The sequence below is a fragment of the Euleptes europaea genome, chromosome 3, assembly GCF_029931775.1.
Source record: "Euleptes europaea isolate rEulEur1 chromosome 3, rEulEur1.hap1, whole genome shotgun sequence".
NCBI lineage: Eukaryota > Metazoa > Chordata > Lepidosauria > Squamata > Sphaerodactylidae > Euleptes > Euleptes europaea.
Genome location: NC_079314.1, coordinates 110,903,566 through 110,918,019, shown reverse-complemented (window position 1 = coordinate 110,918,019; position 14,454 = coordinate 110,903,566). Strand labels below are relative to the sequence as shown.

General features: G+C 44.8%; 1 protein-coding gene across 1 annotated transcript in view; it reads right to left on the bottom strand.

Annotated features, from left to right (window-relative positions):
• PLEKHA5 (pleckstrin homology domain containing A5) overlaps window positions 1-14,454 on the bottom strand; it is a 280,467-nt gene that overhangs the window by 32,353 nt on the left and 233,660 nt on the right. Inside the window, exons 13-15 of the mRNA XM_056846055.1 lie at window positions 12,653-12,772; window positions 11,382-11,435; window positions 6,621-6,701 (exon numbers count right to left, since the gene is read on the bottom strand). Of these exons, the coding sequence (XP_056702033.1) occupies window positions 6,621-6,701; window positions 11,382-11,435; window positions 12,653-12,772 (255 nt within the window). The remainder of the gene's footprint in view (window positions 1-6,620; window positions 6,702-11,381; window positions 11,436-12,652; window positions 12,773-14,454) is intronic.

The window sequence follows — 14,454 nt, the reverse complement described above, 5'->3', positions numbered from 1 at the left end:
GATTTTTCTTTCTTTTTCCAAGTAATGATATATTTATTATGTTATCTCTAAAGGAGACCTTGGTATGAGTCCTGTATCATTTGTAGTAATCTCAGTTCTTGTTGTAATTTGTTTCATGTTTTGTTTTTATTAATCATATAATTAAAAAAAAGGGAAAAAGATTTCCAGGGTATAAGCTTTCGAGAATCAGAGTTTATACCATGGAAATCTCACTCGTCTTTAAAGTGCTGCTGGACTCGGATCTTCTACTGTGGACCAACATGGCTACCCACCCGAAATTTTAACCATGATGTAGCGTAAGGGCTCGAAACGATTGCCCTGGTAACCATATTGCAAAAAACAACACCAACAAACCAGGATTTGCAAGTCGTAGTTGTGAGAGAATGCATTGAGCATAAGCTACGATCAGAGTCAATGAAGACGCAACACTACACCACGGTGAAAGCAAACACGAGGGGGGGGTAGGGAGGAAAAAAAACGGCAAGACACGGCATGCCTCTACTCCCTTAACCATGGCTAGGAAATTGGGGCTGTTGCATCTGCACTGGCTATGTACACAAGCATTTTAAACACTTCATCAGCATTAAGGCACACTTATTCAATGCCCGTGCCCCTTCCCATCTTCGCATGCATGCAAAGAGTAAGACTGTAAAAACTTTCTCTTGGGTTTTAAGGGAGGACTTCAAATGCAGGGACAAGGCAGGGTCAGCCATACAAGCATTCCAACCACAGAATCTGATCCCCAGAAGACTTTTTTTAAAAAGTGTCTCGTTTCATGCACTGGATGACAATCTGAGAGTATGCGCAGTGTCTTAAAGCCACATTCAGATGCCTTTCGTTGAAATGAACACTGAATGGAAAATGAATACCAGAGGGTGAAAAAAGCCACAGCACCTTTGCACGTCATGAAGGTCACATGTTTTTAATTTGGTACCTAACCGGGCTTGCTCATTTTCAAAAACCCCACTTGAATCTTTAGTGCAGATTCCCATCTTGGCAGGAGAAAGAACTGAAGAATGGAAATATCTTTTTTTTTTTTTTTAAGAAAAAATATATATGCTCAAACATGGCCAACATAAACCTGATCCAGGTCGCAACAGCAGAAAGACAAGTAATGCATTTGTTTTCAAGCAACGCAAAGCGAATGTGTACATCGGTGTCCCCAACCTTTTTGAGCCTTAGGGCACCTTTGGAATTCTGATACAGGATGGTGGGCACAGCCACAAAATGTATGCCATGGAGGAGGAGGAGAAGGGTTGGTTTTTATATGCTGACTTTCTCTACCACTTAAGGAAGAATCAAAACTGGCTTACAATCACCTTCCCTTCCCACAACGGACACCCTATGAGGTAGGTGGGGCTGAGAGAGTGTGACTGGCCCAAGGTCACCCAGCTGGCTTCGTGCGCAGGAGCGGGGAAACAAATCCAGTTCACCAGATTAGCCTCCGCTGCTCATGTGCAGGAGTGCGGAATCGAGCCCGGTTCTCCAGATCAGACTCCTCCGCTCCAAACCACTGCTCTTAACCATGACACCTTGCTGGCTCTCTTGTGCTGTGGTGGCAGTTGCTGCCAAAGCAATGTTTTAAAAACCTGCACAGCCAATCAAATCTCCAGTGGCAAATCAGAAGCCTTGCTTGGCAAAAGCCCCACCTGGCCCCACCCACTTTCTAAAAACCTTTGGCGGGCACCCGGAAAGCAGGCACCACTCTGGGGACCCCTGATGTGCATTCTCAAGCATGCTTAAGCGTCTAGTTCAAACTTTTAACGGGGATTGAAAATTTCCCCAATTGGCTTGCTTGTTAAGCCGAAATTAGTCCTTCACCCCATCAGCGTACCACTGATCGCCACCTGCCTTCCTTAGAAGATGATATATGGTATGTTTATTTAAAAATGGCTGTAAGTTTTTTTTAAAAGTGATATGCCCTGCCCAACCTTCCCTTCAGTGGCATAGCTCCAAACGGGATGATGCTTCATAATTATGGCTGCAGAAGCCACCGTTTAAAACCGAGATGCTGTCTCGGGTTACACAGCGTTACTATTTTTTTCCAACGCCATGGAATGAAAGAAGCAACACAGATGTCGAAGGTTGTATAGGTGCCAGCTGCTAATCAAAGATCTAAGAGGCAATTGTCTATCTTGGTTGTTTCCAAACGGTGTTCTAGGCAAGTCTTTTGGAAGGTTACCAGGGACGCTTCAAAGGGAAGATCAATAACGGCAGGCAAGCTTGCCTAAACTCGCCCGCAACAGCTGGACTATCTCTACTGGTTTTTCTTGTCCATGTGCAGCGGCATGCTTCACAACGCTCTCACGTCTCATATATAACTGAGTGCTTGCCTAAAATAGAAAAGAGCCAACAAGTCCCGGCCAGTCTGCCCTACAAGATGCCCCAGAATCCTTTGTGACAAGCAGGGATTGCCTGAAGATGGAAAACCGAGAGCAGTTGATCTATTTCCGTAGAAAGACAGCAACGTCTCCTCGACATATGATCTAATGCTGCAGGACACAAACCCGCTGGGCACTTTTAGATGACAAAATCAGGGCTGCTGCTAGAACTGTATCAACTGCTCAACTGCCCGAAAGCCTAAAAGACAGTTCCTCAAAGACTATCACGGTTGACTGAAGGATCAACCAAAAAAGCACTGAGACATATCAGAAGAAGAGTTGGTTTTTATACCCCACTTTTTCTCTACCTCTAAGGAGTCTCAAAGCGGCTTACAATTGCCTTCCCTTCCTCTCCCCACAACAGGCACCTTGTGAGGTAGGTGAGGCTGAGAGAGTTCAGAGAGAACTGTGACTGGCCCAAGGTCACCCAGCAGGCTTCATTCGGAGGAGTGGGGAATCAAACCCGGTTCTCCTGATTAGGGTCCACCGCTCTTAAACACTATACCACGCTGACTTAAATATTGCACACAGTTATTTGGCTGGTCTTAATAATAACAAATATTATGTGCTTTTGATTTTGGATGCAGGTTCGGGGGCCATTAGAACTTCAGGAGGGAATAACAAAGAGAGAACACAATGCCTCTGGGTGCAGACCGCGAATGCAGCCACAAGTCGCGGCAAACGTGGAGCAACTACAACCGTTATGTAACTTCCGCGGCGTTCATATCCAGCTACATGGATCTCATCACACCCTGTATTTGAAAAATGGTATATCAAATCTAATATGGAGACAGCGGAATTAACTGGCTGGCTTTGAATAAGTTCAGGTGCCCTTCTAGATAGCTCACCATCCTCTGAGTCAGCAGCAACAACAGATATGGTAAGTTAACTTGATAAGGACCTCATTTCTCCTAAGCTATGTGAAAAAGCTTCTAAACTATGTAGAAAATGGACAACACAGACAATATCGGATTGGCAGAGTATGAGCCCCACATCTCCTTCGCAGTCTTTTAGTGTCACAACTAGATTTATTAAATGTGTTTTCCTTTAGCACGTACAAAAAAAAAAAAATCAACATAAACCTGCTGAGATGTGCTTTCAGAGAAGAAGAGTTCTCACTCTGAGGCAGAGGGCATCTTGGAGACTGAATGGACACCTCCCACAGTAGCTGTCCTATATCCGTGACTCGTACCTTAGGCAGACCATGAGAGGGACGGCATCTTGGGCATCTTCTGGGCAAGGAGGTCACTGGGGGTGAGGGGGGGGAGGTAGTTTGGAATTTCCTGCATTGTGCAGGGGTTGGACTAGATGACCCTGGTGGTCCCTTCCAACTGATTCTGACTGGAATGGCTGTCCTCTTCCGCTGAGCACCCAGTTCTGGGAGGGACGCACATAGAGAGGAGAGGGAGGGAGGGGAGACCTGCCTAAGTCAGCCGACTCAGCCAAATCGACCCTGGCGATCAGTGGGGTGATGGATGTTGCAGCCAGATCACCCTTGCAATGCTTCTTGGCCTTTGGGCTAAGACAAAAAGTGTAGTGTAGTCACTGTTCGTGAGGTCTGGGAGCTCTAGCCCCCATTTCCCCAACCCCAAGCAGTTGTGGGAGCTTGACTGGTAACATGAAGCTCACCTTCAGGCTTGCGCTTCCGCACATTACATGGACCTCCCATGTGAACAGCAGTTGCCTGCTAATTTTTTATTTATTTATTGGCATTTTGCAATTGACCTACATATTTTAAACAGCAACCTAAGAACATACAATGCAACCCAAAGAAGCCTCATTAATTCATTTTGAATATTTTGAATTTCCCCCTAATCATTAGGAAGATAAAAACCTTCAAAAGGAAACTTTGACCCATGAAGTAGAATGTGTTGATGTGGTCAGACGGAAGGAAGAAGAACTTAATTCATTATCTTAAGAAACCAATTAGTCTGGGTAGAGGCCTACCCTCCATACCAGTTTCCATTTCTTTCTTCAGCTGCCGCTGGGAATGATTCATAAGGTATTTCCAGCTATTTCAAATCCTACGGGAACATTCCAGAATAAGGTTTGGTGACTCAGTGTGCAGCTTTATGAGTTGGAAAAGGCTGGGGATATCCTTATCCAAATTAGTGTGTACATATCCCTAACTACGTTTCTTACATTAATGAAGAAGGAATGATGGAAACCACTTTCCTGACAATCTGATTTTTGAGCGAGAAAGACAGAATGAGAATGCTATTGAGTTGCAACTCCAGCCATGGGGTGCAGCTATCACTGCAACTCCAGCCATGGGGTGTTCAAGGCAAGAGAGGAGCAGAAAAGGTTTGTCGATGCCCTCCCGTGTAAGGCACACAAAATCAGCAGCAGAGTGAACCCCCCCCCCACACACACACCAGTAACGTCATGCGAAACACATGCCCCTCGAAACACTTTCTAGGAAGTATCGGGCATCCAGGAACACCCAGGCAATTCCATCCCCTCTCAAATGGAATCAACTATGGGGCTGATCCAGTGTACATGGCGCAATGTAATTCTGTTCCTTCCAACCTGATGAAAAAGTGAGACCGAAATAATTAGGTAGCTACACGAACTGACAAAAAACTCTCCCTGTCCGTGTAAAAGGGCTTCTTGTGGGTTCTCATTCCAACTTGCACAACCAGGGAACCCAATATGTTTTTTCTTTGTTTTGAGAAGATGTCACGCCGTTTCTTCTTTCCCCCTAACTTATGCAAATAATAAATCATGGTGGGAAGGACAAGAGGGAGGGGGGGGGGAAGAACATCAACTTAAAAAGTTAACGGAGCACATGTTTGAGCAAAATCGCAAAGGGCATTTCATCGTTGTTCCCTACTCGGATGAGGCACCGTACTGTTCTCTCCTGGGCAACTCTGGATGCTGCTGTTGGCAAGGCCCCCAAGACCCCGGAGCCTTTAACAGCTGCTTAGTGGGCAAACAGTTGGCAGGCACAGCTTCTCGCATCGCGGCTGTGATGACTGAAGCCGTCTCTGTCAATGTTTGCGTCCTGCGGCCATTAAAGGAGAAAAAAAAAAGACCATTCACAAAGGCTGGGAGTCAGCAACTTTTTGCGGTAGTCGAGGCTTAAGTTACATTAGTCACTCGGTGTTGGGAGCTGGAAAGCCCCGGAGCTTATAAGCTGTAAAAGTAGCGGTTTGGATCTCACTTAGATTTCTGTGGGTGCAAGAAGGGAGGTGATTTCCCCCCCCCCAAAAAAAAAACCCCAACCCGGTAGGAGACCTCTGGTTTCCCCCCCCCCCCCAGCTACTCCTGGAGTCCTCTGTTCCCCAGAAGCAGCATTTTCAGGGGGATGTTTGGGGCTGCGGCAGGAGGGAGGAATAGCTGAAAATTGCCCCTCCCGTGCCCACAGAAATCTAGGAGCAATTCAACCCACTGCCATTACTTGAGATACAAAAAATCAAATACGAAAAAAACGAACAACAAACTTTTTATTTGATAACACAGTCATATCCGTTGGCGTCTGCGTGATGTTAGGACAAATCATTTCACTTCTGGAGTTCTAGACAGATGGATGCTATATTTCCATTCAGCGTATCTCCCCTCTGAATATTTTCGTCATGACTTGATACTAACTTTGTTTGCTGTGACTTTCGGAATGGGCTGCCCTTAGGAGCTGGAAGCCCCGGATCAAAATTAACTCGATCCTTTTAAACTCCCAAGGGCTGAAAAGGGGGGGGGGGAATAAAATAAAAAGCTGTCTAAGATCCTACACCAATTAGTAATTTCATTCCTCAAATGAAAAGCTGCCAGAAATGACAAGGTAAACACTGCTGGCATGCTGTTGTGTTAAGCCAAAATAAAGACGTTTCGGGGAGGGGTGGGGTGGGGAATGAATTGCGTAGATCCATGCTAAGACACATGTTGGAAGCTTGTTGGCGTATTTTATTATTATTATTATTATTAATTGACCGGATTCCCCCCCTGCAGAAAACAACAGCTTGCCAAATTGTCCAAAAACACAAAATTTATCCAAAGGGAATACACTCAGTAGTCAATGACAAGTAATGTTCAGCAAAGCCATGCGAACGATATTGCAGCGTTTTTTTATAAAGCACGGATGACTCGTGGTTCTTTCCAAAACAAATAGGAGGAACACCGATGTTATGGTTAAACCGGAGGGGGTGGGGAGGGGGGGGACAATCAAAAACTGTCACCGGGGGGGGGGGGGGCGGGATTTGCAGATGATAAGAAAGCAATTTCATTCACTATCCAAGACCTTACTTGATGGTACAGTTGTGGTCTTAGCGCCGAGTTCTCAATCATAGTGTGAACCATGAAGATTAAAGGTTCATTCTCTTTCATCTATTTCAAATCAGGAGGAGCATACAGCAAACATCAGTTTACAGCATGGCTAGATTTGAAAGACGACACTGTAAATATAGCCTCTACTTCAATAGTTTTCTAATTAAGCGCAGCAGTTTATACTTCCTCTCATGCTTAACAAAACTGTACATTTCCAAAAAACAAACAAACAAACAAACAAAAAACCCCAACTCAGTAAAGCCAAACTAGAACACCTACTACCTGGAGTAGTAGAAAAGAGCAAGAGATCTGAAGAAGTGAGCTGTGGCTCACGAAAGCTCATACCCTGCCAGAAAATATTTTTGTTAGTCTTTAAGGTGCTACTGGACTCTTGCTCTTTTCTACTACTGCAGACAGACTAACGTGGCTACCCACTGTGAATTACCTACTACCTGGGCCACTAAGCAATTCATATCACTAACAGGCATTTTGGATTTTAAAATATTTCAAATGCGGATAATACGGATAAAATGCCGGTCACACAAAAAAAGTCATACACATTATCAGATTCAAAGAACATAATGTACACATTTTCAACCGTCTTGGGGTTGTTACTCATCAGGGAAACCAGAACAGGACAGCTTGGACCAGTTGTTTGGGGTCTAAGTGTGGAATGCAAAGCAGAGTTACCCCCTTCGAAGTCCACGGGAGTCAATCGGCTTAAAAGAGTATAGAACTTCTTAGGAGTTCACTGTCATGGGTAAAAGACTGGGGGTTGGATTTTGCATAGGGGGTGGACTCCAATTTTCTCTTGAGTGAATTTGGGGATTATGATAACGGAGAGTTGCTTTTTTTTTATCCCGAGGCACTGTTTCTTCATACCACCAAAAAAAAGGGGGGGAAATAAGTCCGTTGGTTTGTGACAAGCCAGGACTGTATCATGTTAGGGAGAAATAGGACTATTGTACAGCCAACATCTCAGGCCAATGAGTCTATAGTCAATTTTTACAATGGAAAACAGAAACAATTTAAACCTTCCTAGGCAGTGAATACTTATGTCAGAGATTTACGGAAGACCTTTATGATTTTCAATTGAAGAATATGATGTGGATACAACCTTCCCAGCCCCAATATATCTTTCATTTCCCCAGCTCTAAATGTGGCTGTTTTTTCCTTTTTTCCTTTTTCCACTTTTCCAGCTGTTAACAATTTGCATCGCTGTATAACAATTATTTCTATTAGGCACTATTCAAAACATTTGAAAAACACTCCAAGCTGGACGCGACCTTTCAGCGAAAAGAATGAGATTGTGGAAGCAATGTTTACCACCTTTGCTCTCCCAGTTCAGTCCTTTCCCGCTCTGTTGTCAAGAGTTACCAAAACCCTGAGGAATGGTATTTGGGGAGGGTACACAAGGGACTACTGCTGGGAAAGCGAAGGCAGCATAGATTTCTTCCACGTACTGACTTGCAACCTACAACCTGTCGGCAAAAGGTTGTGACGGTCATAGATCTTTTCCACGCTCACTTCCCACCAGCAATCTTTGCAAGGGATGGAAAGGACTGCTGTGGGGAAAGAATGCAGGAAAGATCTGTGACCCTCGCATCTATGGTTTAAAAGGTAGGGTTGCCAGGTCCCTCTTCGCCACCGGCAAGAGGGCGGGGTATTGGGAGGGACTTCATTGCCATAGACTCCAATTGCCAAAGCAGCCATTTTCTCCAGGGGACTGATCTCTATCGGCTGGAGATCAAATGTAACAGCAGGAGATCTCCAGCTAGTCCCTGGAGTTTGGCAACCCTATTAAAAGGGCAGAATCCACTGGGCGCTCCTCTTGGGCAAGGCCCCTATAAATGAACGAGCGCTGCATGAGAAAGTGAGGACTAAAACCTTTTTGAGCATCTTACAGGCAGCATAGGAGAACAAAGCCTCGAAGAACAAAAAGGTTTCCCCAGGTAGGTCTGAGATAGTCTAATGTCGTTCGCAATTCAGTCACGTCCCACAAATTGCATCCGGCCCAGAGGAATTTCTATTAGCAGGAATTAGCGGGAAGCAATTATAATCCTAGCAAAACCAGTTATGCCCTTTTCCTTCTTTCTTGGGGCTACTCCGTTGCACCATACAAGATAATTAAGAGCATCATAATGGTCAGGCGGGCTGCAGTTTTTCTTATTTACCTCGTAGGCTTACGTTATGGTTTAACAGTGCTACACTGATTCAGTTGGGTGAAAACCATAAACATTTTTTTACAAAGAGCCCTTGGAAACAACGTAGTGACAGTTCAGCAGAATGTGATGCCGTGTCTTGCAGCATATCTGCAAATCAAGGATCAGGGTACTATGTATATGTAACACATTACCCCAAATCCTGAACTCCATGGGTATTTCTAGAAGAAGAAGAGCTGGTTTTTATATGCCAACTTTCTCTACCTTTTAAGGAGAATCAAACTGGCTTACAATCTCCTTCCCTTCCTCTCCCCACAACAGACACCTTGTGAGGTCGGTGGGGCTGAGAGAGTTTGGAGAGAACTGTGACTAGCCCAATGTCACCCAGCTGGCTTCATGTGCAGGAGTGGGGAAACCAACCCGGTTCACCAGATCAGAGTTCGCTGCTCATGTGGAGGAATGGGGAATAAAACCTGGTTCTCCAGATTAGAGTCCGTCGCTCCTGACCACTACACCACGCTGGCATTCCGACGGGATGAACTGTCCCATTTGTTGCAACAGTAGGGTCAAATGCATGAATGAAGCTGTCCCCAATATTGTGGTGAATACATGGATACTTCACATGTGCAGAGTTCTTAGGTATGCAGAGACTCTGGATTCAGTTATTTTGGCTATTAATTCCGGGATGCCAAGAATAGGGACGATGAGAATTTTCTGAGTTGGTTGCTCTTGCCAGAAAAGTGCTGCTGATAGGCACAGGCGGTTTTAACAGTAGAAGCAACACAACTTTCTCGGCAGTCTCCCCTCTAAAGTACTAACCAGGGCCGACTCTGCCTCGCTTCTGAGATCTGATCGGATCAGGCTAGCCTGGGGCATTCAGGGTCAGGGCACTGCCACTGCAGAGTAAGTTAAAACACATACGTTGCACAGATCAAACTGCGGTTCAACTCTGAGAACGTCAAGTTGAATTTAAGGACTGCAGGTAGTATAGACCTGAACTAAGTCTTAGCACAGTTTCAAGGGGAAGCAAACCCCCAGATTTCAGTGTGGCAGTTGCTCACTATAGCTAAAATGAACTAAAGAGTGTCTCTGAACTTTGGGCCAAACTACATGTTACTCTTTTTTTGATGAGCTGGATCTACGTGAAATATTCTGCGTACGTGAAGCTCCAGAGATGGACAAACTGTTCCCTCCTGACCGTTCCAGGTCAGAAAAGCACTGTGTGTATGTTTGGGGAGGCACTGTCATGCCGAGAACTTTAGAAATGTCTTTCCCCACAGGTGCTGCGTGACTGCTGGAAAAATCAGTAGGGTCCAGGCCCAACTCATACTCATATACTTTGGCCAGGTTTAATCCTACAGTCCGATCTCAAAACACAGTTTCTTTGTCAAGCTAACTTGGTGGTGGGAAACTCCTTCAAGTCACAGCTGACTTATGGCGACCCTGTAGGGTTTTCAAGGCAAGAGACGTTTGAGGCAAGAGACGTTTGGAGGTGGTTTGCCATTGCCTGCCTCTGGGTCATGACCTTGCTGTTCCTCGAAGGTCTCCCATCCAAATACTTGCCATGGACGAGGCTGAGAGTGTGTGACTGGCCCAAGATCACCCAGCAAGTTTCCATGGCAGAGTGGGGATTTGGACCCTGTTCTTCCAGATCCTAGTCCAACATCTTAACCACTACACTACGCTGGATCTCAGGGAGCAATATTGACCAAGGCAGACCCTGCTTAGCTTTTGAGATCTGATGAGACCGGGCTAGCCTGGCCCATCCAGCTCAGGGCCAAGCTTACACTGTATAAAAACTGGTGGCTTCCTTTATTGAGTCAATCCATTTCTTGTTGGGTCTTCCTCTTTTCCTGCTGCCCTCAACTTTTCCTAGCATGACTGTCTTTTCCAGTGACTCTTGTCTTCTCATAATGTGACCAAAATGCGATAGCCTCAGTTTAGTCCTTTTAGCTTCTAGGGTCAGTTCAGGCTTGATTTGATCTATAACCCACTGATTTGCACCTTGGTAGCACCTTGGTAGGCATAAAAAGAGGCTCATTAGATATTTTAAACTTTTATCCTATCTGGTTGATAGATTCTTCAAGGGGAAAAAATGGTTTCCTAGAAGAGAGAGATGACTAAGCTGGGAAGTGTGCATTAACCCTCTCACTTAAATGTCAGAGATCAGGTAGACCGAAAGCAGAATATCATGAATCATATTGTTTTGTGTTTGGACTACTCAGGATTTTTAAAAATGCATTTCCCATCCCACACTGATAGCAAAATGTGCATAACCGAACCCATTCAAATACCAGATGGCAAAGGGTATTCCTCTTCTTAGTAGACTGGTCGCTAACAGGGTAAGAACTTTCCTACTCTTCCTACCAAACCCATTTTGAGTCCTGACTTTTGGGGACAGTTCAGCACCTGTTCTTATAACTGCACCCCTTCTCAAACTTGAGAAATATTTTTAGTGTTTGCCCTGTAAAGCTTTAAAGGGACCAAAAACAACAACAACAGCAGATTGACGGGAAAAAAAGTAAAGCTTCAGCATATTACTAGGAATAAGCGCAAAAAAATAAGCTGCGATGCCCACCTGATGATCCAAATATATGGCATTCCTTTGTAGATGATGAGAAAGAATCTCATTCTAGCAAGAAAGACAGAAAGAAAGGGAGGGAGGGGGAGAGAAAGAGACAGACACGGAGAAGACATGAAAAGGTCAGCTGGGAAAGAAACAGATATAAATATATTCTAATTTCAACAATTTTAAGGTTATTCTTGTAATTTTTTTTTTTTTTTTACACAAAACTGTCAAAGGGCTCTGAATGCTAGTGAGAACTACTTAGGGATCTTTTGACAACGTGCAGAAGAATTGTGAAGGACAAATGAACACTTCCGCGAGAACAGCAAAAGCTCTGTGCCGCTTCATTAAGCACTGGTTTGCAACTATAAATTATTAGTTATATGAGCTATGAAAACGATATTATAATTAAAGAAGAAAAACCAACATGGTCATGTTGCATTTACACAGGCAACTATAAACCCTTTGAAATGTATGTGCACATTTCCCGTTTTTGTGTTCTAATTTGAAAGTGATTTCAACAACAAGAAACAGTTATAACAGTCCAAATTGTTAGAGGTAGATGGCATTTATCACCGATCTCATCTACTTTGTGGCTTCAGATTCTGTACAATCGGCAGAACTGGTGAAATTTGGACTTCGGTTTTCTTAAAGTGCAAAATGTTTAAGAAGAAGAAGGAGAGTTGGTTTTTATACGTCGACTTTCTCTACCACTTAAGGGAGACTCAAACCGGCTTACAATCACCTTCCCTTCCCCTCCCCACAATAGACACCCTGTGAGGTAGGCAGGGCTGAGAGAGCTCTAAGAGAGCTGTGACTAGCGCAAGGTCACCCAGCTGGCTTCCTGTGTAGGAGCGGGGAAACAAATCCAGTTCACCAGACTAGCCTCCGCCGCTCATGTGGAGGAGTGGGGAATCGAAACCCGGTTCTCTAGATCAGAGTCCACCGCTCCACACCACCGCTCTTAACCACTACACCACACAAGAAGAGCTCTGCTGGATCAGACCAGTGGTCCATCTAGTCCAGAATCCTGTCTCACACAGTGGGCTAACCAGTTCCTACTCGAAAGCCTTCTTAACATTCGTTTCAGGTTGCAGTGCAGTCAGTTTCCATACCAGAGCTCAAAGGGTTAATAGCAGACCACCACACTTGCAAGACATCAGCGACACTGTAAAAGCTACGGCAGGAGGACGTCGGCATCAGTGGCACAAAGCAAGCGCGAACTAACGAATGGCTAGGAATTAGTGGAGATGGTACATGACAAACATCGCTCCATAGCTGACCTTTGGGCTGCTGGCCTCGAGTTTTAGTTGCATGAGTTGCGCTAACGTGTGTTCCCGGATACTACTCAGTTCGGCTTGCTGCCTTCTCAGCTTTATAAGCAGCAGCGTGAGTTCCTCTGGCTGAAGGGAGGAACCGTGTGAGAAGCCAAAGAGTGGAAAATAGGTTAATCAGCGGCGTCCGGAGCAAGACTTCACATTTCAACTCGCTTTGGATTACGCTGTCTTATCGTGCTTTATGAACCGAGGCAGCTACTGGCATTTTGCGGTTCTCTTTAACCAGGAATGCGGTTGGTGCGCCTATGGAACGAGAGACGAACAGCAACTGGGCCAGCCTCAAAGAGGCCTTAAAAAACCCCAGGATGGATCTCCCTAGTAAAAAGGGAAGTAAGACAGAGAAAGTTCTAATACCTGGCCTGTTCATGGAAAGCTACAGAAAGCCCCCATTGTCAGGACTGGTCATAAAGCCTTCTCTGCTTTTTGCCCACACGTAACAGGAAGTTCTATCCTAGCTTTTGGAAGCTCTTAGGACTATGTAGTCTCCCTATCACTCAGATTTTATATACGGCTCCAGCTCCAAACTTTGTACTTGATGCTTGGCTTGAGAACATGTCTACGAATCTTCTGTTGTATCTGCCTTCCCCTCAACTCTCCGTCCTGACCCCGTCTTCCACGGACAGATCCCCTGTCCCATTGATCTGTTTGACTTCACGAATATCCATGCAACGAGATCTTCCATTTTTTTAACAGCCTCTCTGGCACTCCTGGTGAATTTATACTGGTACACCTTAAAGTTCCTGCCTCCGATTATAACAGTTAACAAAGAAAATTAGCCTGCTGCACATAGACGTTCAACCAAATAACAGCAGTTATGTCTCACAAACCATGCAGTAAATCAGAATCTTCAATTTGTAATAACATGTAATTGACAATTATGCTTGACACTTAGAATTCAGTATTACATCCAGTCATATATTCAAGTATGATATAAAAGGTAAGTAGTATGCTCCAGTATAATAAAGAGGTAAATAAATACAGTTCGTTATACAAATATCCAAGTGGGATTCAAAGAGCAATGTCCGTATGTTTTATCCCATAGGCAGTCTCTCTGTCTCTTGCAGACTTGCAAATGGTGTGCTTATCTCAATGTCACCAAAGTTGAAATTCATAATGCTAAACCCTGAATTGTGGTTCTTGGGGGATCCCTTTGGTGGTCCCTAGAACCATGATTTAGGGTTCAGCTGTAGTTATTTACCTCCTATATTATACTTACCTTTTATATCTGATTATATCAGGCCTTGCCACTTCCTGCAACGTGATCCTGACAAGGAAGTAGATGATTCCGCTGTCAACACCAAGACATGGATATCGAAATCTCCCCCAATTGTTACATAGTATCCCCATCAAAAGGTAAAGGTCCCCTGTGCAAGCACCGGGTCATTCCTGACCCATGGGGCGACGTCACATCCCAACGTTTCCAAGGCAGACTTTGTTTGCGGGGTGGTTTGCCAGTGCCTTCCCCAGTCATCTTCCCTTTACCCCCAGCAAGCTGGGTACTCATTTGACCGACCTCGGAAGGATGGAAGGCCGAGTCAACCTTGAGCCGGCTACCTGAAACCGACTTCCGTCGGGATCGAACTCAGGTCATGAGCAGAGCTTTTGACTGCAGTACTGCAGCTTAACACTCTGCGCCAGGAGACTCCTTAGTATCCCCATCAAGACATATAAAAATCCAGCAGCTTTGGTACAGTATAGCAGCTGTACACATGGATTGCTTTCCATGTGCAGTGGAAATACATGTTGAT